The following is a 26,359-nucleotide window of genomic DNA, read 5'->3' on the forward strand; positions in this document are numbered from 1 at the left end:
TGGGACAGTGGGGGTGAGAGCCAACTTAGGGCGGGTTCAAGAGACCCCGGGAGGACAGTGACTGGAGGTGGCAGGGTCTAGAAGATTCTTTTTGAGGATTTCTCCTATGAAGGGACCAACCAGAGAAATGGCTCACAGCTGGAGGGATACGTGAGGTCGGGAAAAGGCACTCTAAGGAAGAAACGGGTTTCAGAATGCCTTTATAGCCCTGCCCATGGAGAGAAAAGGAGGGTGCGGCAGACAGGGGCCAGTGCTGGAGTCTTGTTCTTGGGTGGGTGGGGAGGACCGGGGTCCAGGACCCAGGGCCACCACACATACAGAAGCGAGGCACCCTCAGTGGGTTTCTCTGGTGCGTGCACAGCGAATCCAGCGGACCTTTGCCAGCCGACCACCGGCTGGCACTTCCATGGATGGCACCAAGGGCTGAGCGCTGACCCCGGGCCCCTGAGGCGCACGCGGCCGAGTCGTAGCGCACGCCAACAGGTAGCCGGGTGCCTGCTAGAACGCACACTCCGCAGAGGGCTGACGTCTTGGTGGATTGGGCTCCCTTGTGTCCCAAGCACCTAGAGTCGTACCTGTGGGCACACTGGCTCCATAGATACCTGCTAATGAATAAACACCTCCTGCAGGCAGGAGCGGGTGTAGGAGTGAATTCTCACAATCGCCCCCCTTGTATCTGCGATTTCAGTGCCCTGCCCTTGTGGTTTCATCACATCCAACGGGCCAACGGCATGCCTCTGGCAAATCAGGTTCACGGCCACACGCCACAGCCGGGCTGCTGCCGGAGGGAATTCACCCTTTCGGTTCAGGAGCACAGCCTCGCCCCGGGCGGGCTGGCCACCGGCCCTGGTCCACTCGCCGCGCATCTCCCATCTCCAAATCCAGGTTTCACTCATCCCTCCCCCATCTCCCCGCCCCTCCTGACTCCTAGCCGAGGCCCCTTCACCGGGAAGCCATCGGGCGAGATTTGTGCAAGCTCCTGGTACCACCTGTACCTCCTCCAGCCCCTGTGTCCATACCCTCTGTCTGCCTCGGCCCCCATGGCGGCACTGCCCCCTCCTTTCCAGAATACCTTACGTTCCAGCATGAAATCCCAGCCCCTCTCGCCTCCTCTAGGACTACACCCTACCACAGCTTCTGCTCTTCCTGGAATCACGTTTCCCCTCTTTCCGGGACCACAATTAGCACACACACGAGTTGTCATTTCTTCCATCTCCACCCCCCCCACCCCCATCTGTTGACTGTTTCTAGTTCCTGCTCCATTTTCCCTTTAAAGCCAAACTCCTTATAAGGGATCTCTATCTGTAGTCGCTGCCTCCGCTCATTCTCTCTGGAAGCCCTCCAGGCAGGCATCCCCTGCCCCCAACTCTTGTCGGTTAATGCAATCGTCCAGGGTTCGGCAAGCGTTCTGTCAAAGGCCAGGTAATAAATATCTTTAGGTTTTGCAGGCCACACATCTCGGTTGTAACTCAAAAGCAGCCAAGGGCGATGTATAAACAAATGAGTGTGTGGCCGTGTCCCAATAAAACTTTATTGACAAAAACAAGTGGGGGGCCAGAGGGAGCTCATGGGTTGTAACCTGACAATCCCTGCACACTCACTTTCTAGATTTCACTTGCTTGAGCTCTCAGGAGCATTTGGCAGGTCAGATTCCTCCTTCAGGAAGCGTGTTCTTTATGTCGGTTCTGAGATTTCAGTCACTTTTTTTTTTTTTTGGTCCCAGGTCTCCGTTTTCAGTCTTCTTGTGTTTTCTACCTACACGTAATCTCAGGGCGTTCGGTATCCTCCATATACTGAGGCCTCCACATCTCCAGCTTAGACCCTCCTAGACTCCAGACGTGTATGTCCAGCTCCATTTGGCGCCTCCCCTTGGATGCCCAGTAGACGTCTGGACCTGACTCCAGCCTCTTCCTCCCTCCACCCCCTTTGCCTGCTCTGTGACTGGAGCTCCATCAACCAATTGCTTATAAATTCTTGTCGCTTCTCCTCTCCTCACTCCACATTCAGTTCAGCAAATTCTGCCAGTTCCACGTTCGAATGGAGCCCGGAGAGCAAACGCCTCTCGCTGCTGCTCCCACCTGGGCTACGCCACCGCCGCGCCTCACTGAGATTACTCAGCCTTCTCTTGGCGGTTTCCTGCTTTCCCCATCTCAGATTCCTCCCAGCACGGCACCCACCACAGCCTTTAAAAAACCCGAGTCAGTCATGTCCGTCGTTTGCCCCAAACCCTCCACGTCTGTCTTCTCATTCCGAGCGACAGCCAGAGCCCTTGCGGGCTCTGGGTGACGCCGCCCAGCTCACTGCTGGGACCTATCTCCCATCACGCCGCCCTTCACGCGCTCCGGGACACACGGGACGCTTTGTAAATGCCAAGCACCCACGGACCCCAGGACCTTTGCTCTTCTTTCCCTCTTTCTGGAATGTTTTTCCCCCGGAAGAACATGTGATTCTCACCCTGTTCTTCATTTTGGCTCAAGCGGCAGCTTCTCCTTAAATCCTTTCCCAATGACCCTACTAAAAATTCCAAACCTCCCCCTGGCTTGCGCTCTCTACCCCCTCCACCTGCTTCATTTACCACCATCGGCAGGTGTTACTTGTTTTGCGCACCGTTGGCCTTCTTCCCCTAAAATTTAAGCTCGGGTTGCCTCTCCGATCACTGCTTCACTCCCAGACTGAGAACCCCGCTGGGCACAAAACAGCAGCTCAATAAACACGTGTCACTGCCAAGACCGTAGCCGAATGGACACACTTGCCCGGGTTTAGTCTGACCCAGCGAAGTTCATCTGAGCTGTGCTCACTGGCTGGTGATGTCAATACATCCTTAACGTCGGTGTTAATTCATGTGGATGTTAATACGCGTCTGGGATGCAGTTACTCAGCGTCCCCAGTTAATGTCCACAGCGGCAATGTTTTCCGGAGCACGCAGACATCTGCCGTGTGATAAATGATGTCTGTCTGTGCATCCTCACATTTCCTGCGTCTGCACATTAACTGGAGACTTCCACGCCTCGGCAGTCTGGGGGCTACTAAATGCAGCAGGCCCCGCCCCGGCTCCTCCCACTTCCCGTGGGAGGCATACGCTGGGGCGGCAATATTTAGCTTTCCCAGCTGGCCCTCCTCGCAGGCTGGAGGCCTGTCATCCATCTTTGGGCTTCATTAGCAAGACGCCTTTCCTCCTCCTTCCCGCCTCCTCCCCCGCACATGGAAAGAGACTCCTACACGGGCTCCTGTCTGAAACCGGGGCCACCTACATGAACAAGCTAGTGACCCGGGCGAGCCCCTTCCCTTTGTGGGAACTCGGTTTCTGCCAAGTAACCCACGAGGCCCCTTGGGGGTCTCACACCTGCCCACCCCACGGCTGCGCCGGGCTTCTCTCTGGACTAACAAACCACCAGCTGGAAGCAGAGAGGCGCAGGATGCTGGTACAGGACGCAGGCGTCCGACGAGGCCAAGGACCCCGACCAAGAAGACACGTTATTATTATTTTGTCCACCACCTCCTTGGGCGGTTGTGTTCAGCGCCCCCTCCCTCTCCACCCCTCACAGGCTCTCCGGCAGCCTGACTGTCTGCTACCTGCTTTTTGTGTGATCTGGCCGGACCATCTAACCCGGGTCTCGGTTTCCTCATCTGTACAATGGGCTCAAACATTTATAATCTGCCAGCTTCACCGGGCGTTCAGGAGGATAAAGGAGTTCTAAAGGGCTCCGCTGAATACCGGACACGAATTGAATTCTGTTGTAACACATGACCTCCACGGAGATCTAGAGATAATTTTAAGCAGCGATTTCTGCGTCTTAGCCCGTTGGTCCTCTACTAATTGGCCAAATCAACACCGTAATTCGGGTTGGCCAAAGACCCACTTTGAGGGGGTCTTATGCCGGCATTGGGAGTTGGTGGACTGGGGCGGGGGGTGTTGCCGGGAGAGGATGCAAACCGAAGCAGGGCCCGAAACGTCCTGAATCTGAGCTGGGCCTGCCCCAAGGATGCTGGAGAGCATGCCCGTAATTCTGCATCGGCTGCACACCATTTCAGTGGGTCAGGTGCGAACGGCCGAGAGAGCAGGTGTATACTTGGTGACCTCTCCCCCCTACCACCCGTGGGTCACTCCCACCCCCGAGCTGGCCCTCTGCCCCTCTGGAGCCCGTACCTTGTAACCCTGGATGTCTCCATTCTGGCTCTCCAGCGGCGGTGGCTCCCATGTCACGTCCAGCTGCGTGGCCGTGGCGCCGTGGACAGCCACGTTGCGGGGCGCTGCCGTGGGCACTGGAGGGCGTGAGAGGTCGTGAGTGAGTGGCACAAGTGGGCTTCAGAGAGGAGCAGGAGGTGAGTCGGGGTGTTCTGGGGCCCCGGAATCCCGTATCTCCTCTAGCTGGACTCCTGGGGCTGGAAGGGCAGGTGGGGCTCACCTGCTTCCCCGACAAAGACTTCCTGGGGGGGGCTCGAGGGCCCCTCACCCACGGCGTTGTACACACTCATCCGTATCTCGTATCGCCGGTGTTTGTTCAGGTCTGCGGGGTGGGGGAGGGGAGAAACACGGAGAAGTCACCATCCCTGCGGGGGACGGCCTGGAGGCTGGAGGCTGTGAAGACGTACCTGTGATTCTAGTTCCTGCCTGAGGGTTCGGGAAGGAAAAGGCAAGGGGTGGGGTGGCCAGGGGACGCCGTGCCTCCCCCCCCGGGAGTCGGGACACAGGTCTATGGTTGGCTTCTCGGCCAACGGTGCGCACACCAGAGACTTTAGAGACTGAAAGAGACACTTAATATTCATGCAGGGACAACTGGTGTGAACCAAACTGTTCTCCCTGGCACACTGGGCCACCCCCTTTCCTGTCTGTCCTGGGCACACCGGGTCACGGGTCACCCCTTCCCCCCCCACGGCAGATGCTTGAAGTTCCCAGCTGCCCAGTCCCCATCAAACAGCTCTTCACACAAGGGGCTCAGCCCTCAGGGAAGGGGCTTATCTATCGGATGTGAATTCTGGGCTAAGAAACACTGTGTTTTTGCTAAGTTTGGGGGTCCTGGGGGGAGACGCCTGGACGGAAGCTGGGAGACAGGGGCAGCTGCGGGAGAGTGGGCCCCGACACCCAGGCTGGGATGTGCCACCCCTGCTGGGGGTGAGGCCACAAGGTTCTCCCACTGCTGTCCCTGGGCCCCCTGCTTCGGGTCGGTGGGGGAGGGGAGTTCTGCCTCTTGCCTGGAATGTGGGTGGGGGGGTCACCCTAAGTTAACTGGCCATGAAGCCATTGGCTGATGAAGGAAGGGTAAGGACAACATAGTCTCACGCTTTGCTTCACACGGAGCACGGGGCTCCCCTGCCCAAGCTCTGGGCCTTTGATGGGAGAACCGTGCACTTCAGAAGGAGAGCGAGAGGGCTTAGCTCGGTGGGTTGAGCATCTGACTTCGGCTCACCGTTCGTTGAGTTTAAGCCTTGCGTCAGACTCTGTGCTGATGGCTCAGAGCCTGGAGCCTGCTTCGGATTCTCTGCACCACCACCCCCGCCCCTTCCTCGCTCATGTGCCTCTGCGCGCTCTCTCTCTCTCTTAAAAATAAATAAATGCTAAAAAAATTTTTACTATACGTGCTGCCGAAACGAGCACATTAAAAAATTTTGAGAAGGAGAGTAAGGAACGTTCCCAGGTCCCCGGGGGGAAAGTGGGGGTTCTGCTCGCTCTGGAGGTGGGGGTCAGCCTGAAACACAGAGCTGTGCAGGGAAGTGCCGTCCACAGGCCGAGGCGGGTGGTAGTGATGTGGACACCCAAGCAGCAGACCGAGCGCTCCCCCCACGGACCTCCTGTCACCCCGCTGGTCCCCCCACGGCGCACAAGACCAGAGCCGTTCCCTCTGTCCTTCTGCACCCGATGGAGGACGCCTCCCTGGTAACCCTCTAGCTTTTGTGTGTTTCCGGAAAGTCACATGTGCTCGGGTGGGGGGGGGGGTCCTATTCTTCAAGGAGCCTGAGGCGGGCACACCATTCAGCCGGTGGGCAGGTGTCCTCCCCAGAGGCCCCGCTCCCCGTCCCTGTGGGAGGCCTGGGCCCCGTTCTGGAGCCGCCATGCAGGGAGACTTACTGTCCAGCTCGTACTGTGTGAGGCTGGGCCGGCTCAGGTTCCGCATGGAGTACATGGCTACGGGGTGGGAGGCGGAGGGGGCCAGAGGGAGACAGCAGACAGAGGAGGTTAGTACACACGGCCCGCTCCACAGAGAGCCCGATTAGAGGGGCGGGATGGGGAGGGGGCCAGGCAGCGCACGTGCACAGAGACCAGGAGTCTCTGGGTTCCTGATGGTGGGTTAGGGGCCCCAGACAGGTGTGAGAGAGGGTGTGCACGAGGCCAGGGGACACGGGACACCGCGAGCCCCTTGGAGCCCAGCACCCCTCAGGGCAGCTCTGGGGGACCCTCTGACCCAACTCGCTCCCTTGTCTAAGGCGGGACCGCAGAACCACCGTGAGACAGCGGTGTTGTCAGTTTCCTCCTATGAACCAGAAACCATTTTACGACCAGGAAATATGACTGTATCATCCTCAGGCATCTAAAAATCACAACCACAAGCACATGTCTGCAAAAATGTTAAGAAAACAGCGCCAGCCGTTGGATCAGCTACTTCCGAGTTTTTCTAATAAATATTCCTTTGCTACATGTTCGATCATTTCGTTGTCTGCTAACACTCGCTAGAAGACAAGGCACAAAAGGTTTAAGAGAATAATGGGAGAACGCCTTACATGCTCCATTCCTCACCCACCTGCCTGGGGACCCAAGTCCCGCCCCCAGACTCGTCTCTCTCCTGCCCGCTCCCCTGCCCCGCCGTGAGCCGGTCACAGAGCTGCCCATGGCACATTATCTCCCATCCTTGCCCTCAATGCCATCCCGAGCCGGCCGCCTCGGCCGCAGACTCCTGCCTTCCCTCTGTGATGACATTAGCCTTTAACCGGCACCCCTGCTTCTGGTCCTCCATGGCCAGCCATCGCCCTCCTGCGACCAAAGTCACCTTCCTAACCCAAAGGGCAAGAGTTCCCAGGCTTGTGAGTCTCCCTGGGATTCACACCAGGCTCCTGGCCCTTTCCTTTCCCGCCACCAGAGGCAGGCTGGATGCTGAGGACCCCAGGACAGAAGAGTGACCTCCCCGAGGAAACAGAGGGGGCCACACTGCTGCTTCTTGGGGTGAGCGCTGGTTCCCCTGGAATACGTGCTCCCAGGCTGTCTTGCCGACCATCTAAGACATTTATTGCCGAGTCTATTTCTTGAGCACCGGCTCTGCAAACTCGGAGAGGGCAGGGACCTCTATCTTATTGACTGATGTGTGCCCCCAGGGTCTGAGGGCATGCAGAAGGTGCTTAATAAGTCCACCGTGAGGAAAGGGACGAGGGTGGGGTGGGAGGAGAGGCACACACAGGAGAGGGCGGCAGGGTTCGGGTCACAGTTGAGTCCAGGAAGCTGCGAGCTTCAGGGCAGGGAGGGGAGTGTGCCCGCCCGTGTGTCCCCTGACCCCTGTGGATGCCACTCACAGGTAAGTTCCGCCCACTTGGCCCCTGGGTTGTTGATGCCCCGAAGTGTGAAGCCCCTCAGCCCCTCGTAGAGCAGCTCCCGGTACCGGATCCGGAAGCCCAGCAGGATGCCGTTGATCTTGTCCTCTGCTGGTGGCTGCAAGGAAGGGGGTGCGGAATGGGGGTGGGGTGGGGGCAAGGAACTCCACTCTGCTCCTCCCTCCCTCCCCATCCTGCCCCTTGTGACCACAGAGCAGAGACGGAGTCTCCACCAGGGAAAGGATCACAAGGACGCCGAGCATTTTTAATTTACAAAGCAATGAGGTGGTTTCATCTCTGCGATACTCCCTGTGACACAGGCAGGGAAGGACTGGAGTCGCCAAGCCATTCCCATTCTCGGAGCAGGAAGGCGAGGCTCAGAGACGGTAAGGAACTCGTCCAAGGTCACACAGCATCGTTGGGCTCTTTCACAGACTGTTGCCTAGGGTCACCCTCACATAGCACCAGCCTGCCTAGCCGGGTGGCCCCTCCACGTGCCACCTGACCAGCGTTTCCTGGGAGTCGTCTCCCTGTTCTTGTATGTGAATAAGCGTTAAGAGCTCCTGCGTGCGCCCCTGCTCCGCCTTTTATCATTTTTCTCCTTTGCTTTCCGCTCTCATCCACAGCTGAGCTGGGGAACAGGCTCCAGGAGAAGGTGGAAGCTACTTTTTATGATACCTCTTTTTAAAAGCCTGCTGAAACGGTTCAGCTTTTTATTAGCTCCTTAATTGCCTCCCTGGCTGCTGCTGGCACCTCCCTGCCCCCTCCACCAGGAAGGCCCGGATCTCTGCCGGCCTTGTCCTGGCTTTCAGCTGCACAAGGTCATTTTTCACTTAAGGGAGCATCCTCTTCCAGGGAGGCCTCGGGCTGGCGAGCGGTTGGGGCCCCTTCTTGTTTCTTCAAGGGGCTTCCCATGGCGGGGACTGCAGGTGGACAGAAGTTGGGGCCTGCCCTGTCTGATCCCCCAAAGCAGAGACGGGGGTTTGCTGCTTTGGGGCCTCTGTGGGTAAGCTGCCGAGTCTAGAGCCTGGACTCTGGAGCATATGGGGGGTCCTGTGGGCACATACGGCCAGCCTGGTCTCTAAGCTGTATCCTGTGGTCTTCTTCCGGCCATGGCAGGACAACAGTGCCCGTCAGAGAGCGGGAAACTGGGGGAGGAGTGGAGGAAGAGGGTTCTATGTACCTGGACAATGGGTTCCTGTTCACTGCGACAGGAGAGTGGTCCTGTCTGAGTTCAGGCTGGGCATGCACACCTGTGTTTAGCTTCTTGATCGGGAATCCCTTCACGGACAGTGACCGCATTTCACGGAGACTCTGGGGGCCCTGAAGCCCCATGCACTTTTCTATCCCAGGACTGGCAGACCTAAGGGCACGAAACCTGACCCTGCCACTGACTAGCTGTGTGACCGGGGGCCATTGGTGTCGCTTCCCTGAGAACTGGGTCCTCATCTGCAGAAGGGGATTGAAGGAGCATCCACCCGAGACGATTATCTGGAGAGGTGGGATGAGCGGCACATCTGTGCACCTGTGTATGGTGTCCCGGCCCTGCTGGGGACCGTTGCCCTTCTGGCCCCTCCCTGCCTGCTGGGCCATACCTGCCATCGGATCAGCACGGAGGTGGTGGTGTGGGGTGTCACCGAGACAATGGTGGGAGCCTCATCGGGGGCTGGGGAGAGAGACAGACAAGTGAGCTCTGGGGGCTGGAGGTTTAGGTCCCCCGGGAGGCCACAGGGACCAGATTCTTCTGCGCGTGTGGAGGGAGAGGGGCTGGAGCCCTGACCCCAGTCTGAACCCAAGAGCCCAGAGGCCCCTCCTCTTTGTCCCTGGAGCCACAGGCTCCTTACACGGCTGTCACTGAGGCCTCCCCCAAACCCCCTCCTTCACTGGGTTTCCGGGGTCGGCCATGAGCTTGGGGACATCCGAGAAGGAAAACGTTAGGATGCCTGTTGGCATGGGTGCCTGAGTCCGTGGCAAAGGTCCCTCTGGCTCAAACCTCCTTGGGACTCTGTCCAGGGAGCCAGACAAAGGGCCTCCCATCTTGGAGGCCCCTCCCCTCGGAAGGGAACACCAGTGCCCAGGAAGGGCCAGTGTGCCAAGAGAAAGAGATCCGAGTGGGGGGCACTGACCGGCCTGCAGAGTGGTCAGCGGCTCCGATTCCTCGCTGAACTCGCTGTCCCCAATGTCATTGGTCGCCTTCACTCGGAACTTGTAGGATGTGAAGGGCTTGAGTCTATGGGGGCAATCAGGTTCAGTGAACAGAGGTATCCCCTAATGCCTCACCCCACCATCCCTGCATGGGGAAAGGGGGCCAGAGGGTGCTGATCCATTACACAGACGGGAACGTCGAGGCTCGAAGAGAAGGTCTGCTACAGCAGACGAGCAGGGCCCAGGGGTTCCGATCCCAGCCTGGGTGTGGTCTTACCAGCAGCCCCACTTCTAAGTCGTAGGTCCCTGGGGGGCTCTGTCCTCACATTGCCTACCTCATAGGCGTCAAGCCGCCATGAGAGCACTGATAACTCTCCCTCCCAGCAAACTCCTCCCGTGAGAAATGCCATCTCTTTCTAGAATTTAGTAAATTTAGGAAGGGTCAGGGGTCTCAAGAGTTAATCAGCGCTTCATCTCAATAAGCCCCGTTCCTCTTCCAGGCAAACGTCTTCCTTTTTGATTTACTGGGGGCGGAGAGTGAGGAGGAAAGGCTTGCTCAAAACTCTTGGTCACGTCAACCGGAATATAAAAAATACGACCCGCTGGGAATTAAACTGAAGCCGGAAGTTCGGAGCAAGCTCCGCTCCCCTATTACAGACGGAGAGGGAAATGCGGTCTGGCGGGTAGGAGTCGCTAATGAAGGCTGGCAAGCGCCTGGCTAAGGGGGCTTCCAGGCTCCAGAAATAGATAATTAAGAGGCAGCCCTAACAGGGCTCCAGAGAGCAGGGAGGGAGGTTAGGACGGAGCTGGAGGCGGGATCCTGGGAGGTGCAGGCTGTGGGAGACATCTGGGGGTGGGCAGGCTCCAGGCATGCTCAGGACCCCCTCCCCCCTGCCCCCCCCCCCCCCCCCCCCAGGAACCACCCTGGTGCTGTCTGGGCAGGAAGGGCTGGAGCAGAGACGCTGGAGGACCCGGGCCTCACCTGTCCACCACGAAAGCAGAGGCGTTGTGGCTCACGGAGGCTGAGTGCAACGCCCACCTGCCACTGGGCAGCTCGCGGGTCTGGACAGTGTAATAGCGCACAGGGGACAGCCCGTCGCTTCCCGGCTCCCAGGACAGCAGCACGCTGCGGGCCTTCACGTCCTCCTGCTGTACCACCGGCTTACTGGGGGGCTGTGGGCGGTCTGGGAGTCGGCGGAGGAGGGTAGGAGCAGGTGAGTCAGCAGGAGGGGGTAGGGGGGGTGAGCTCTCCCAGGGAAGGGAAGGAGGTGCTCTGGGCTCAGGCCTGATGGCCACTGCTCTACCCCTCTCCATATGCACACAGGTCCCAACAGCCGGCACCCTGGCTCCTGGCCCATGACCTGTCCTCAGGCCGCGAGAGGCCTGGGTGCCTGGGAATTCACATCCCCTGAGGGCAGCCTGGTAAGCGAGGAGGTACGAACACCCAGCTCCTGTGCTCCCCGCCCGCCCAGAGCTGAGATGGGGCCTGCGCTGGCCCCGGTTGATGGGACCGAGCCGCGCCAGGCGTCCCTGGGTGGGGCTCTGCTGTCGGCCCTGCCCCAGCTCGGCTTTCTTCTCACTGCCCAGGCCCTCCTGCAGCAGTCCTCAGCCTCAGCACTCTGGCATTTGAGGCCGATGGTTCTGGGGCCTGGAGCCGTCCCATGGACTGTAGATGCCAGTCGCAGCTCCCTGTTAGTTGTGACAGTGTCTCCAGACATTGCCAACGTTCCCAGGGGGGCAAAGCAGCCCCCTGTTGAGACCCACTGTCCTACTGGTTTTTCCTGGGGACACGGTCTAATGAACCACTTTCACAGGAATCTGGGTCCCAGCCTGCTTCGGGGAAACCCGACCTCAGGCGAGGCACCAGCTCAGGGCCGCGGGCCGATGAGCCCCTCCTCCCCCCAACTGGACACCATCTTTGTTGCGGGGAGGGGAGAGGGGAAGGAAGCTGGTCTCACCAACCCTCCCTCTGCTGAGGCAGAGCATGAGCCTTGGAAGGGGAACTCCCAGCTCAGCTTCTAGAAGTCCCCTAGAGCCCTCACTGACCCGGACATCAGAGATTTGAGCCCACTTTCCACTCCAGGTGAGGGCAATGTGGCTCTTAACTAGCTGATCCCCAGCCGCCCTAGGACAGGATGGGAACACCTGGGTTGGCTGGGACTCCCCCTTGGCTGCCCCCAGGCCGCCCCAGCCCCAGTGGGCAGTCACCTCTCTTCTCAGTGGTCACCACCAAGGCCTCGGCGGCCTCCCCCCAGCCCTTGCGGGTCTGGGCAGTGATGCGGAACAGGTAGACGGACTCTGGCTTGAGGCCGGTGGCCGTGTACTGGCGGGCGCTGGGCGCGAGCACCTCCACTGTGGCCGTGTTGGCCGTGGTGGCGTTGAGCCGGTGTGTCACCTGGTAAGCTGCAGGAAGAAAGGACATGGGCTGTGTTGGGAAGCAGGGCAGCCGTCCCCAGTGCCCCGAGACGCGGTTGTTCCTTCCTTGCCACCACGATGTCTGCACCTGGGCTACCTTGGCTGTGGTTCGTCTGCGTGAAGCCCTCTCGGTCATTCTTGTGTCCTCAGCTCCCACTTGGGGAGTGTGACTGTGGGGGACACTCTATACGGAGAGTCTGACCCCCATAACAGCTTCAGGTGAGGAAACTGATGCTTGGAGAGGGCCAGACCACCTGCTAGGAAGTGACTGAGGGGAGTTCAGGCTCATGGCTTTCCGGGCACGTGCCCTTCCTGGTCTCCACGCTGCCTTCTGAGACGCAGCATTCCTCTGGGACAGGCACCGCGGGACGCCAGGCCTGAGAGCCCTGGAAGCGGCCCGGGTCGTGCAATCCATCATTCTACAGGTGCAGGGGCTGAGGCTGTGGAGGGATCCGGCTTGCTCGAGTTCACGCAGCTGCTGACTTCAACCCTGTGAGTCTTCCCCCGCCGAGGGGCTGCGTGTGTGTGTGTGTGTGTGTGTGTGTGTGTGTGTGTGTGTGTGTGTGTTAGGGGAGGAATCTTGACTGCGAAATGGTGCTACAGATCTGTAGTCTCCCTCCTCTGGGCCTTAGGTCGGAAATGGCTGTGCTGAGCTGGCCAGTGCTCCCTCACCTGGCCACACTTACAAATAGCAGCTGAGGTTTACCAGATGGCTGGTGTCGTGGGGTATTTGGGGGCATAAAGCTAATGAATCGTATTTAAGGAACCTGAACCTTGACCATGCCCGCCAAATGATATTTCTATTTTTTTTCAAAAATGTTTAGTGTTTATTTATTACAAATTTTTAAATGTTTTTTATTTATGTTTGAGAGAGAAAGAGAGACAGAGACAGAGAGACAGAGTATGAACAGGAGAGGGGCAGAGAGAGAGGGAAACATAGAATCTGAAGCACGCTCCAGGCTCTGAGCTGTCAGCACAGAGCCCGATGTGGGGCTCAAACCCACGAACCATGAGATCATGACTTGAACTTAGGGTTAGTCAGACGCTTAACCAACTGAGCCACCCAGGCACCCCTTAACGTTTATTTATTTTTGAGAGACAGAGAGAGACGGAGTACGAATGGGGGAGGAGCAGAGAGAGAGAGGGGGAGACACAGAATCTGAAGCAGGCTCCAGGCTCTGAGCTGTCAGCACAGAGCCCGACGCGGGGCTCGAACTCACGGACCGTGAGATCATGACCGGAGCCGAAGTTGGACGTTTAACCGACTGAGCCACCCGGGTGCCCCAGAATATTTCTAATGGGAGAAATAAAACTCAAAATCCTTCTTGAGGAGGCGTGGACACTTCCTGGGCCACTCTTCCTTTGGCCTCCTTTACACCTTCTGCCTCCTCCTTCGACCTGTAGCCAGGGCACGGGAGAGGGTATGGGCTTACCAAGAATGATGCCATTGGGGGCAGCGGGGGGCTGCCAGATCAGCCGCACGGATGTGGTCCTCACCTCTGGGAACAGGATGCCCATGGGCGGTCCAGGGACTGCAGGGCACAAAGGAGAAGCAGGTGACAGTGTAGCCGTCCAGCTCCAGTGGAACAGGTGGGCGGGGCCGCGGGGGAAGGGGACACTCAGCCCAATGAGCTTTTGTGGAGTATGTGGCTCGGAGTTCCGTGAAGGGACACGAAGATGCAATCCGTGAGGTTTCTACCCTGAAAACAGGCCTTATTTGGCAGAACTGGAAGGGACCAGGCTCCGGCTTCCTTTTTAGCTGTGTCCGGGTACATGTGCACATATATGGACACACAGGATTGCCCTCAGAACTGGGTCAGGGGGCCTGGTCCTGGGTCTGTGCTTCATAAGACGCCACTCTGACTTCCGTCCACCCACGGGGAGGCGGCTGTGGGCCCACCCTGAGCCTGAGCCTGAGCCCTCCTTTTCCAGCGTCTACACAGGCCTGTTCCCCAGGTCTGCCCTCCAGACTTGTACCTCTGGACTGAGAGGTGGCCAGGGGGCAGCTGTGTGGGGCTCGTGGATGGAGACTGAATGCCACGCGGCAGGGGAGAGAACGGGAAGGGGGCAGGGCAGGGGGAGGATGGTCACGGACAGGCAACTCTTCTCGCACTGCCTCATTCCCACAGAGAATTCCAGAAAGTCTCAGATTTCTAAACTTGAGCTTGGCCTTCCAGGTCAAGCCAGGAGGATAAGACACACTGAATTTAACAGACCATTAGGTTGATTTATAACTTTGGACTGTGTGGACATATGGTGTTGGGGCTTCCTTTTGGACTCTTGTCTGGATCCCAGCAATATTTGCGGTGGGCGGTGAGAGTCTATGTGGGGGAGAGGGGAGGGAGTCAAGGACCCGTAGGTCAGCCTTTGACGGAAAGTTCTACTGCAGGGACCAATGCCTGGAGCCCGGGTGGCATCGTTCTTTTGCAAACAGGACTAGGAGGCTCGTGCCCAGGAAATCAAGCCTTTCCCTTGCACAGACCTGTACTCAAAGTGAACCCGCCCCAGGCCAAACACTAATCAAAACGGGGGCAAAGTCTCTATTCTGCTCAAAAGACTGAATCCGATCCAAACTGTCCTCGCATCACTTCTTCCTCAGGGATGCACGGTCTGGAATTAGCACCCCCTCGCGGTGAGGTCGGTGGCCCTCAGTGACCCGCCTCCCACAGGAGAAGCCATGGTTCCCTTTGGGGCCGAGTGTGACTCCCCGAGGGGCGGGGCTGGGCAGGCAGGAGGAAGGGGAGCCCCCAGCCTCTCCGGGCTTGCAGGGATTGAGACTCACCGTCATCCAGCGTCCGCTCCAGGATGGGAGGGTGGCTGGGGCTGCCGTCCCCGATGCGTGTGAAGGCCAGCACCTGGACCTCGTACAGCACGTATTTGCCCAGCCCCGTGAGCTGGGCGCTGCGGGACGAGTTCCCTTCCACCAGCCAGAAGCGGGGCTGGGAGTCCGAGTCCTTCTCCTTATACATCACCTGCCAGAGCACAGGGCAGGGGCTGAGGGCCTTGCGCCTGGGTCCTGCCCACCAGCACCTTCCCCAGGCCTCATCCCCAGGAGCGAGGCAGGTGGGAGTAGGGCTGGGGGCCTTGGGTTCCTTGGAACGGCTCGGCCCGGGAGGGTCATGGGATACGGTGAAGCTCGGGTTCTGGGAGAGCGGAGGACACAGAGATGCACTCGGCCATGGAGGTGGAAGAGTCTTTAGAGAACATTCAGGTTGGAAAACAGGCCCAGAGAGGGGCGTGACTGGGCCCCGGGTCACAGAGCCAGCAGTGGCAGAGTGGGAACGTCAAGCCACGTCTCCCAACTTGTGGGCCAGGGCTGAACTGAAGTCTGCAGCTTTGGGAGCAGTTACAGAAGATAATGGGAACTGGGCCCAAGGGGCTGAGTGCGCCTGGGGCAGCCAGCGTGGCCTCTCGGGGACTCTGGGGGAGGGAGGGAGGGAGCTTCCCCAAGGACCTGGGCCTCCCTGGTAGCCTCCCAGTCCTGAGGGAGGAGTCCTTGGTTGCCATGCCGACCGGAGCACAGCCTCCGTGTATCCACTGCAGAAGGCGGAGACCTGGGCCCCAGGGGTCATGAGGACAGGGCACCCTGGACGGGGCGTCCTGGGATCCGGGACTCACCTTGTAACCTAGCACGAGCCCATTGCGGTCGGCCTCGGGGATCTCATTCCAGCGCACCAGCATGCTGCTGGAGGTGGTGGCCAGTGCAGACACATTGGTGGGGCCAGAGGATGGGACTGAGGGAGAGAAAGGGACCAGACAGGAGCTCACGACACAGTCGGCCCTACACGGGAAGGAAGTGTGGCAGGCAGCGCCCGAGTAGCCAATTATCCTGCAGTGATCCCTGTTGGTTCTGGAACATCACGGATGTTGCTTCTGGTTTCCCATGAGTCTCCCCAACGTTAGCTCAGGCCAGCGTTAGGATGAGACCCCGCTTCCAGCCTGTGCAGCAGTGAAGCGTGAGGAGGGACCGGATGGGGAGGGATGTCCTTTAAAAGGTGTCAAGAATCGCCCCCCGCCCCAAGGGGCGAACCACATGTGGATGAATGAGGGCTGCCTGAAGGCTGGGGGTTCATAATCTGTGGGTGACCCCTTGTCTGTTTCTGGAATGTTCTGTAGCTAATCCGACCTCCCCATCTCAGGTTCTTGCAGGCACTACCGGGTGTCAGGGTTAAAGATGAGGGCGGAGAGATGGGCACTTTGCAGGTGCAGACTGCCTGGCTCACCCACAGAGGTGGGGATCCCCCTGATTTTGGGGGCGGTGAGAAGATGCTGGGGGACACGGCAACAACAGAGAGTGTTCTGCCAGGACACGGAGCACAAACAGGAAAGTGGGCCTGGGCCTATTCTGAACAACAGCTCAGCCTTTGTGCCCTTGGAAGGCCCGGAGGGCAGAGAGACAAAGGTGGGGGTATCTCCGCTGCAGGCTGCTGGGAACAGGGGTGTGGCTGGTACCTGACTCCCGGGTCCTGCCCATCACCGTCTGGCTCCAGGGCCCGCTCCCGATGGCGTTGAAGGCCTGGACCTGCACGCGGTACTCTGTCCACTCCTCCAGGTCTTCGATGGTGTACTCGCGCTCCACGCGGTCCTGGACCACGTGGCTCAGCGTCTTGCCGTGGCCGTCTGCCCGGCTGTACTTGATCTTGTAGCCTACCGACTCGGGGTTCCCGTTGTATTCCATCTCTGGGAGAGGCTGCGGGAAGGCAGGGCGGCAGAGCTGCTGAGGCCAGGTCCACCCGGGGTGGCACCCTCTGGCTTGTTCACCCTCTTCCGGGGAGCCCTACGGGATTATCGTGCCCACCGTCCGGCCTGTCGGTGCCCATGGGAGGCGCTCTCGCTGGGTGCGGCTTGGATTGCGTGAGTCTGTGTTTCTGGCGGCTCCCCCCATCTCCCCGTCTCTCTGCTCCAAGCTCTAAGGATGCACCAGCAGCCATTCTTGCGCGCATGGGAAACTTGCTACCCCGCCAAGGGAGTCGGATGGAGAGCAGACCCACACAGGCTGCCTGTCCAACACACTGATGAGCACAGCACCTCTGGCCTTGGCTGTCTTTATCACTTAACTCCCTCGCTTAGGCTGCCAACACGCACTTCTTTAATTGCCTATAACGTGCCTGGTCTCAGCTCATGCCCGCCCTCGGAGAAGCCAGCGTGGGGGGACAGCATCTCGAGCGTGGATGGGACACCAGTTTCTGTCAAGTCCTTCCATCGGCAAACTTCAGTTTCTCCTGCTGCATTTTCAGCCTCCTCCTTCTGGTTTCAGTTTCAGCCAAGAGAAAAGACGGATTCCTTTCCTAGGCTGTGGGGCTGTGGCTGCTGGCTCAAGGTCATTTGGAGGAACTTGGGCGGTGTTGAGAAGCTGGGGAGGTGTGTGCAGGTTGGCGGGGGTGCACTGTGATCTGCGGCCTCGGCCTTCAGATTCTCTCTGGAGGTGGCAGAGCTGGGGCCCGGGTGCCCTCAGGCCCTCACCTCCCTGCCATTCTGCTTCCCCAGGGGCTCCGAAGAGCCTCGGTCCACAGGCTGCCCACATTCTGACCCACTTCCTCCCGTTCCTCGGCCTCTGCCTCACTCCCTACATTCTCACTGCCTCTTGCCAGGCCCTGCCCCTACAGACACTTAGGGAAGCCGACCAGAGACCATTAAGACAGCAATCGATGGGCCTAGAGCTCACGCTTCCTTACCTGCCAGGGAAAGGTAACGGGCCGTGCACCATTAAGAGGGTCTGGAGGTGCCTGGGGCCCCGCACGGTACAGCAATTGCCTTTTCATTCCTCCTCCAGACCCCCTGGGCCTCAGACTCTATAGTCTTTTAGTGTTTGGAAACCTTAAGAAGAGCTGCAGGAGGGAGGCAGGGAGCCAGGCCGGAGGGGGGCCCAGGAAGGGAGGGGGTGGGCAAACAGTAATAGGGGCTGCATGTGCTTCGGGGGGGGGGGGCCTGCCCGTGGCACGCGGGGCCACTGAACCGGATGGAAAGATCGCTCTGTTCGGCGCCGGCTCCCTGGGAGGGGAATCATAATTAATAACTAATGTTGGTCCAGGACTGATGGTGCCATGAGTTCCTTTTATCCGGCGTCCACCTAAGCGAAAGGGAGTAACGGCTTTCTAGTAAATCCCACAGCATGGGGGTTTGCAAAGCTGTGTTTTGCGCAAGTGGTAAGAGATCTCACGTGGAAATAAGACAGAGTTATGTGGCCAGGCTGGCTGGTGATGCGGGGTCAGGCAGGTTCTTCCCAGTGCTCCCTAAGGAGAGGAGCCGGGCCATGTGGTGCTGTTCCCCACGTTTGTTGGTCTCAGAATTCTTGTATGGTCCTAGAACCTCCTGGTTTGCTGCTCTGTGGGGGCAGCGGTCGGAAAAACGCTGTCCTGGAGGAAAGGCATCGGGGAGAAATGTCCTCTCCCGATCTCCAGAAGATGGGACGGCCGTGGGTTCAGTGGTGAGGGCTGTGGATTCTGGGGGCCAAGCTCCCCGGGTTGGGAATCTGAGCCCTGCTCTTAACTACAGGATGTGGGAGGACGTGTGTGGGGGAGGGTACTTGGGTCAGTTATTTGACTTCTCTCTGCCTCAGTTTCCTCATCTGTAAAGTAGGGGCCAGGATCACTCTGCTGTCACAAGCCCGTGGAGAGGGTTCTGTGTTTGACTTTGAGTAAAGCATTCAGAACAGTGCCCGGCAGGAGAGAAAGCCCTCAGCATGTTCGGATTATTACCTTGCGCAGGGTCACCTGGGGTAATGACCCTTCACAGGTAACCCTGACCTGTGGGGATGGTCTCCCTCACCTGCCCGTCGACCTCAGAAGCAACCCTTCACTCTCAAACTCAGTGCAGACGGGACAACTTACATTTGATCCTCAGACCCACCATTTGGGAGCTGTGTGGCCCCGGCGAGTTCCTAACCTCTCTGAGCCTCGGTTTTCTTAGCTGTGAATGTCAATAGCAATGTGTCTTTCACGGGATTACTGGGAGGATTAAATGGAAGGAAACAGGTAAAATGCTTGCCACCTGGTGACGCAGTGTTTTCTAGCTCCTTCTCACATAGGGGATTTGTTCATTTGGCTAAGACTGATGATTGGGCACCTTACCAGATACTAGGTGCAAAGAAAAGAGAAGGGGGCTCTGGGTATTCTGGTGGACACCCCCCGCCCCACCTTTGGTGTGACCTAAGGGCCATGACTTTTGCAGGATGACAAGGACCAAGGAGTCATCTCATCCCCACTGCCCTTGGGGGAGCCTCACCATCCAGCGGAGCCACAGGCTGGTCTCACTGGCCGTGCGCAGGGTCACGTTGGCAGGCGCCATGTCAGGGGGTGCCTGGAGGGTCTGGATCTTTCTAGAAGGCTGGCTGGGTGGGCTAGTGCCCACGATGTTCACCTGGCGCATTCGGAAGCTGCGGTGGGGGGTGGGGAGTGAGCCAGATGATGAGAGCAGGACCTCAGGGCCAAAGCCCGTCCCGGTCTGGGCAGTTTCCGCCCCTGCTCCCCTCCCCCAACGCCGCGTCCTGCCCTGGTACCTGTAGTAGGTGAAGGGGTTGAGCTCGGGCACCTCCATGGAGCGGGCGTCGGGCTCGTTGGTGAGCTGGTGAACCAGCAGCCACTCTTCTCCCTCCCCAACCACGCCTACCTGGAAAAGGAAGACACTCTTAGACCTGCCCAGCTTGTGGGGCTGGGATGTTCGGTGCCCTGCTTTCTAAGAGGTCAAGCCCTACCTGCAGAAGGTCTGGAGGGGCGCCAAGCGGGGTCACCATCTTTCCAGGCCCTTAAACATGACTTCAGGTGTGACCCCCCCCCTCCCAAGCCATCTTGCATCAGAATACGGTGAAATGCTTACTAGAAACCCCCCACGCCAACAGCCCGGCCCTGGACCCAGCCCATCAGAATCCCTTGGGCTGTTACCCAGGAATCTGTGTGTTTAACAAGCTCGCCAGGTGATTCTGCTGTGCACCCTGGCATGCCTCTAAAACCCCAGCTAACTGAGAATCAGAATTTTCTGGGGGTGCAGCGCAGGTGCTGGAGCTTATAATTGTGGCCCGGGGCAGCCAGAGAGGAGACTCAACCACTTACGGTTATGTGTGTGTATGGCGGTCAGGGGAAATGGGGGTGGTACAGGGGACTGTGGGCACTTCTGGTGTGTTGGGCCGTCTGACAGTGGCATATGGAGATGCACCCGGATGTAAATATGCGTATGAGTGGCACTCAAGAGCACGGGTGGGCCCAAGGCCAGGGAGCCGGCTGCCCGGGCTGCAGGTTCCCCCATGGCAGGTTTTACCTGGGCCTCTACCAGCCAGCGGGAGATGGAGGTTTTGCCATCATAGCCTGGCCTGAACTGCAAGGTCACGGAGCGGGGGCCGATGTTGGAAATGCCCAGGTTGGTGGGCGCCCCTGGGAGTTCTGGAAAACAGGGAAGGCAAGGAGATCAGGTGAGGAGAAGGTCCTTCCACATGGAACAGGAGGAAGGGGCGGGGGTGGGAAGGCAGGGGAGGGGCCGTGTGCCACCCTTTCTCTAGAAACCTCCTAGGAAGAGCGGGGCTGAGGCTAGCAGCTCTCCAACAGCCTTCTTCCTGCATTGCAGGCTCTGTGTCCAGACCAGGGGCCTGACACAGCACTGGGGGCTGGGAGGGTCTCTCAGGGCCACGGGGCCACGGGGAGGCTGACCGGGCTAGGAAACAGGAGCTGGGTATGCGAAGGCTTCCAGAACGAATCCTCCTCTCCGTCCACACCCATTTCAGCCCTCCCAAACCCAACTGAGGCTGAAGAAGACAAGAAGGAGGGGTGGGCACAGGAGGCAGCCCCTGTTTTCTGACCAGAAGCCTTGGGATTCAGGACGAACAGAAAGAGTACAGATTCTGGACTCCAACTTCACAGCTTCCACTCTGGGTGTCTTTGGGGAAGTCACCTAAACTTTCTGTGCCACAGTATCCTCCTCAGTCAAATGGCGATGATGATGATAATATCATCCGCCTCAGGGGCGTTGTGAGGACTGAATGAATTGAGGTATATACAGCACGTAGCTCCAGGCATAACTATTTGTCAGGATTATGGTTATTGTCAGTTGGGGTCGACCGAGTCAGCTCGTTTACCCCAACCATTTCTTGGGGCAGGTTGAGGGACTCTGACCAGGTGTCATAAGCATAACTTACAGATCCAGCCAGGACCATGCGGTTCTCCAGTCCATCTCCCATAGATACAGATGGGGAAACTGAGGCACAGAGGGGCCACTTGACTTGCCCAAGGTCGCAGACAGCTTGGCAGGGGCAGGGCTGAGAGCAGATCTCAGCTTGTTCTTTACAAGCTGTTTAAGATTATTCCCACCTAGGGGCGCCTGGGGGGCTCAGTCGGTTCAGCGGCCGACTTTGGCTCAGGTCATGATCTCATGGTTTGTGAGTTGGAGCCCCATGTCGGGCTCTGTGCTGACAGCTTGGAACCTGGAGCCTGCTTCCGATTCTGTGTCTCCCTCTCTCTCTGCCCCTCCCCCTCTCTCTCAAAAATAAATAAATTAAAAAAAAAAAACTTAAAAATTATTCCCACCTGATTCTACCCCTTTCCCAACCAACACTTCCACTGGTTGGAATCCCATTTGGACTTTCTGGGGGACAGTGAGACTTCTTTCCCTGAATCAGAGATACCATGGCTTGATTCCACACTGCCCCCCTGGTGTGGGGCGGGGGGCGCGGATGAGACAGGGATGGGGTTCCTCTGGGGGACTATGCCTTCCTGAGAGCTGTGGAAGGAAGCAGTGAGCCCACAGAGCCTCCACCCAGAGACCTGGAGCCATGAGAAGTAAGCCTGCTCTGGGGGGAAAGCCAAGGGGCCGTGGACCCAAGGCAGGGAGAGCTCTGTGGGAAGAAAGCCAGTTTTCCTGAGAAAAAGGGAAGCCTCTTGGTTAGGAGAACCCCAAGAGGCCAGGAGCCCCTGAGAGGGGGCACCCACCTGGAGGCACCCCGGAAGAGATGGTTGACGCAGACACTTGGCCCTGGCCCTTGGCGGTCATGGCGGCCACCTCGATGGTGTAGGTGGTGAGCGCAGTGAGGCCCGTGACGCGGTACTCCAGGGTCACGTTGGGTAGGTAGTGGGTCACTCGGGTGTTGGTACGGTTATACTCCTCCCAGGAGATCCGGTACCCTGGGGAGAGCCCCGAGTGGTGGCATGAGCTTGGCTGTCACCCAAAGCTGGCTTTGGCCCTCTTCCTCTGCTTCTCCCTTCTTCACTAGTCTGGCAGTTAGACATGCGTTGATAGCAATGGGGCCGAGGGAGCTGGGGACATCGTGCTTGGGGCCGCAGGTGTAACCTCGGTGGAATGCCTCTATTGGGTGGGGACTGTGGGAGGGGGTGAGTTATCATGGCGGCTGCTTGAGGCCTGTGGCAGGTGAGCTGGGTTGACCTGGGCACCGGTGGGCTGAGAGCCTCCTCTGAATACTTTCTAAGAAAGAGTGGCCTGCTGGGAGGTTTTGGACGAGCACTGGTCAAAGGCGGGGGGATGGATTAGATGGCCCTGTCTCACCCCCTGGCTCAGTAACACCGAGATGCCTACCTGTGAGGATGCCATTCTTCTCTCCTGGCTCTTGCCAGCTGACCTTCAGCGAGGTGTCTAGGATTTCACTGAAGCTCAGGTGTCCCACAGGTCCAGGCACTGTACCCCAAAAGGACCCCCACCCCACCCAATGCCAATCAGATCCAGACAGAGGCCACTGTCTTCAAGACGGCCAGTGGTGCTCCAGGGGCGCCCCAGGATGGGAAACAAGGGCGGGATCCCCCTGTGCCTGGAGCGCTCAGCGTGGCTCTTGGGTAGGGGAGTGGTAGGGGGCAGGGACAGCAGGGGTTGGGCGGTGCCTACCGTCCTCATGGGTGCGCACCAGCTGGGGGGTGCTCCGAGGCCCATCTCCGGGAGTGGTGAAACACAGCACAGAGGTGAAATACTCGGTGAACTTCTTCAGGCCAGACACGAAGCCCACGTGGATGCTGTCTTGAAAGTTGGGCCGGGCAGTCACCATGGTAACCTCTTCTTCCTGCTCAGGCTCCCAGGCAATCAGCTGGGGAGAGGCCGGCAATTCAGGCAGGGCAGCAAGAACGTTCCAGAAGAGGCCGAGCACTCTCCCACAGTCTGGGCCAATGGACAGAGTCTAGGAGCCCAGCTCCCTAGGGTCCCTCCTCCCAGGGAAGGGGTGGCCATGCAGCCACTCAGAGGCCACGAGCATCTGTCCCTCTGGGAGTTTGCTTTGGGGCACTGTTCGTTCACTGAGCGAACTTGCTCTCCACGAGCGGTCTCTCACGAGGGAGGTCTTTACCAGATCAGCTACAGAACTTGCAGGTTCAGTGCAAAGTGAAAAGGGAGGGTCCCCTCGTTAAACAATTTTTAAGAAATGCAAGGTGAACGGGGGTCCCTCTGAGCGTGGAGCCCACCCTGTATGTTACGGATGAGCTCAGAGAGGCTCAGTGACTCCCACTATAGCACACAGCTCGAGGGCTCTGATTCCAATACCGAGGCTCCTATGGCTTTCTCCCTCTGGGCCGGGCAGGGTCTCCCTTGGGGTCCCCCCGCCACCCAGAGCTGCCTCCTCGGCTACCCCTTTCCTCTAGTTCCAAGTTGGGATTTCAGTCGGAGGGACTGGAGGGACTCCACGACCTGGAGGTGGAGCTTCAGCGAGAAAACCCCGTCTGGAGGTTCAGCCTGGCTTCCTGTCTGCCCTCCCTCTGCACACCCCGCCTGGAATGGACGTGCCTCCTGCCTTCCTTTCCTTCTCTTCTTGCCTCTTGAACTGTCCCCTCACACGCCTGGTTTCTGGGCCCTTCATCTGTCTCCAGCAATGACAGCTGGTCTCAGAGAGTTCCTCGTTTATTTGAAGTTGATTAACTAGCAATTAATGGTGAAAAGCAATACTTGATGAGTTTTAATAAGCACCAGTATTTATAGATATAAAACAATACCACACTGATGTCTCCTGATTAACTCGCCCCTATAACAATGCTTCATCTTCTTTCTGTGGCCGCGTGTTTATAAAGGATGTTTTGAAATTTAATTGGTATTGTGAAAAGATAGCCTATAGCAAGTTAATTAGACACTAATTAGACCCTAAAAATACTAATCAGAAATACTAAGTGGCATTTAATAAGTATGTTAAATATCCTCCTTATTGAGGTTATCTTGTTTCATAGCAATTAAATTGCCGAACTTCTTTGGAGTAGATTAAGAAACAAGTTTAATGTTTTAATTTAATTTAATTAATGTAAATTTGAATTAATTACGCCATTAGAATTAATTGTGTGGTGTGTTCCACAGCAAGTGCAAAATCTGGGTAAATATTATTTTATTGGGTTCAGGCCAATTATAGTCACGACCGTTATTTCCGGAAGAAAGGACAAAGAATCTCTTTATAGGTGCCTTAAAACAGTATCACTGGGAACCGTCTTCAAAAATGACCCAGAAGCGCCCAGGGTGACGGCTGGGTGGTTTTCTGAGCGACTTCACCATCTTATGGTTCCAGGCCCGAAGCCCAAGATGGCGGCAGGACCAAGGCTGCTTCAGAATATTTACTCTGCGATGCGAGTCGCCAGTCGTTTAGCTGCGTCTGAAGAGGAGGAGGCTGGGGGTCAGGAGCCTTCTCCCTCGGGCCAGGAGGACAACAGCTGCCTTCTGCACCTCCTATTCCCTGAAAGGAGGTGGGCTCTGGGCAGCCCCGGGTGGAGCTCTGCCAGGAGTTCCTACTCTGCATCTGGCCTTGGGGTGAGCCCATCCCCCACCAGTCCCATTGCATCATCGCAGCAAGGACTGGATGGGAATCACTGCCCTGTGCTGTTGCAGAAAGGGAACCGAGGACCACGAAGGTTGGGCCTGGTCGGTGCGCATGGACCGGCCAGGGGCTGGCTTCAGATCTGTGGGCCCACCCCTAGACCCAGGACGGAGGCCTGTCTCTCAAAGGTCCACACAGCTGTTAGGTGAGCATCGCGGTGTCTGTGTGTCTGCTCTCGTTAGCCAGGGTCGGTGTTGATTTACTCTATCAGGCCGTTGGGCTCAGAGTCCAACAGACCGGGCTGTCCTCAGCATGGGTGGGGGGTACGGGAGCCTGCGTGCTGGGGGAAAAGCACCCGATCTAGGTTCCTGGGACAGGCAGCGCCCCCTTGGAGAGTGGAAGCCCTGTCATTGAAGGGTGCTGGTGTCGGAGGCGTGTGTTTATGTGTGGGGAGCAGAATGTGCGTCCAAAGAAGGGAGGAAGAAAAGCAGAACCTAGCGCTGTCACTTACTGTGTGACCCTGGGAAAGTCACGCAACCTCTCCGAGCCTCAGGCTATTACAAGGAGCAGTGATAGCTGTCTTGCCGGCTGCCAGGAGGAAGGATGAAGTGAGTCAATGTGCTACAGGGCTCAGAGCAGGATGGTATTATATGGCCTGCTAGCTTACCGGAGCTAGCAAAAAAGTAGAGAGATTCTCTTTCCCTCTCCTTTTGTCTTTCCTTCTCTCTCTCTCTCTCTCTCTGCATGTGCATGGGTTCGCACAGAACATTCTGGAAGGATTCGTAGGAAATTAACAACAGTGTTTGCCAGGAGTGGGGAGAGTTTCGGGGGTGGGACAGAAGCAGGCGTATGAAGAGCTGGAACTGGATGCAGGATTTCTGCCACACATCTATCTTTTTACTTTTGAATCACGTAAGTATATTTCCTGTTTAAGAAATTAAATTCAAAAATTAAAAAAAATAATGGAAGGATTTGGCAAGAGGGGCAAAATTATATGTACGCTTATCCTTTGATCCAGCAACCTCCTTTCTATGAATCTATTCCAAAGTTAAATGTGAAAAATATGAAAAGATATATGGGCACAGAGCTATTTCACTGCAGAAATGTTTATTATAGTAAAAGGCTGGAAACAATCCAAATGTCATCCCTGAGGAGCTGGTTGACAAAACTATGGGAAAGCCACTTGATGGAGTCCAATACAGATGTCAAAAAGGGAACCAGGAATCTCTATACTCCTGTGAAGTGATCCCCAGGATATACTGTAAATAAAGAAGCAGGATGGAAAAAAGTGTGTAGAGAACGCTGCCATTTATCTAGGAAGGAGAGGATACACATGTATATATGTATGCATTTGTTTATGTTAAAGAAACGAGGGGCTCCTGGGTGGCTCAGTCAGTTAAGCATCCGACTCTTGGTATCAGCTCAGGTCATGATCTCACAGTCGTGGGATCGAGCCCCATGTCAGGCTCTGCGCTGAGCAGAGCCTGCTTGGGATTCTCTGTCTCCCTGTCTCTCTGCCTATCCCCCACTCACTCTCTCTCAAAATAAATAAATAAACTTTAAAAAAAA

General features: G+C 57.5%; 1 protein-coding gene across 3 annotated transcripts in view; it reads right to left on the reverse strand.

Annotated features, from left to right (window-relative positions):
- Positions 1 to 26,359, reverse strand: part of SDK2 (sidekick cell adhesion molecule 2) — a 263,893-nt gene that overhangs the window by 32,149 nt on the left and 205,385 nt on the right. For 2 of the 3 annotated variants that reach the window (XM_042965580.1, XM_042965583.1), the window contains 18 exons: positions 22,897 to 23,092; positions 22,594 to 22,692; positions 21,993 to 22,184; positions 20,332 to 20,453; positions 19,577 to 19,686; positions 19,303 to 19,453; positions 16,531 to 16,768; positions 15,697 to 15,812; positions 14,861 to 15,050; positions 13,512 to 13,610; positions 11,872 to 12,066; positions 10,646 to 10,847; positions 9,645 to 9,748; positions 9,114 to 9,184; positions 7,501 to 7,636; positions 6,068 to 6,124; positions 4,407 to 4,508; positions 4,148 to 4,263 (listed from right to left, as the gene is read on the reverse strand). In XM_042965580.1, the coding sequence (XP_042821514.1) occupies positions 4,148 to 4,263; positions 4,407 to 4,508; positions 6,068 to 6,124; positions 7,501 to 7,636; positions 9,114 to 9,184; positions 9,645 to 9,748; positions 10,646 to 10,847; positions 11,872 to 12,066; positions 13,512 to 13,610; positions 14,861 to 15,050; positions 15,697 to 15,812; positions 16,531 to 16,768; positions 19,303 to 19,453; positions 19,577 to 19,686; positions 20,332 to 20,453; positions 21,993 to 22,184; positions 22,594 to 22,692; positions 22,897 to 23,092 (2,496 nt within the window). The remainder of the gene's footprint in view (positions 1 to 4,147; positions 4,264 to 4,406; positions 4,509 to 6,067; positions 6,125 to 7,500; positions 7,637 to 9,113; positions 9,185 to 9,644; positions 9,749 to 10,645; positions 10,848 to 11,871; positions 12,067 to 13,511; positions 13,611 to 14,860; positions 15,051 to 15,696; positions 15,813 to 16,530; positions 16,769 to 19,302; positions 19,454 to 19,576; positions 19,687 to 20,331; positions 20,454 to 21,992; positions 22,185 to 22,593; positions 22,693 to 22,896; positions 23,093 to 26,359) is intronic. The other variant, XM_042965582.1, reaches the window with a different exon arrangement.

Source organism: Panthera tigris, chromosome E1, assembly GCF_018350195.1.
Source record: "Panthera tigris isolate Pti1 chromosome E1, P.tigris_Pti1_mat1.1, whole genome shotgun sequence".
NCBI classification, from domain to species: Eukaryota; Metazoa; Chordata; class Mammalia; order Carnivora; family Felidae; genus Panthera; species Panthera tigris.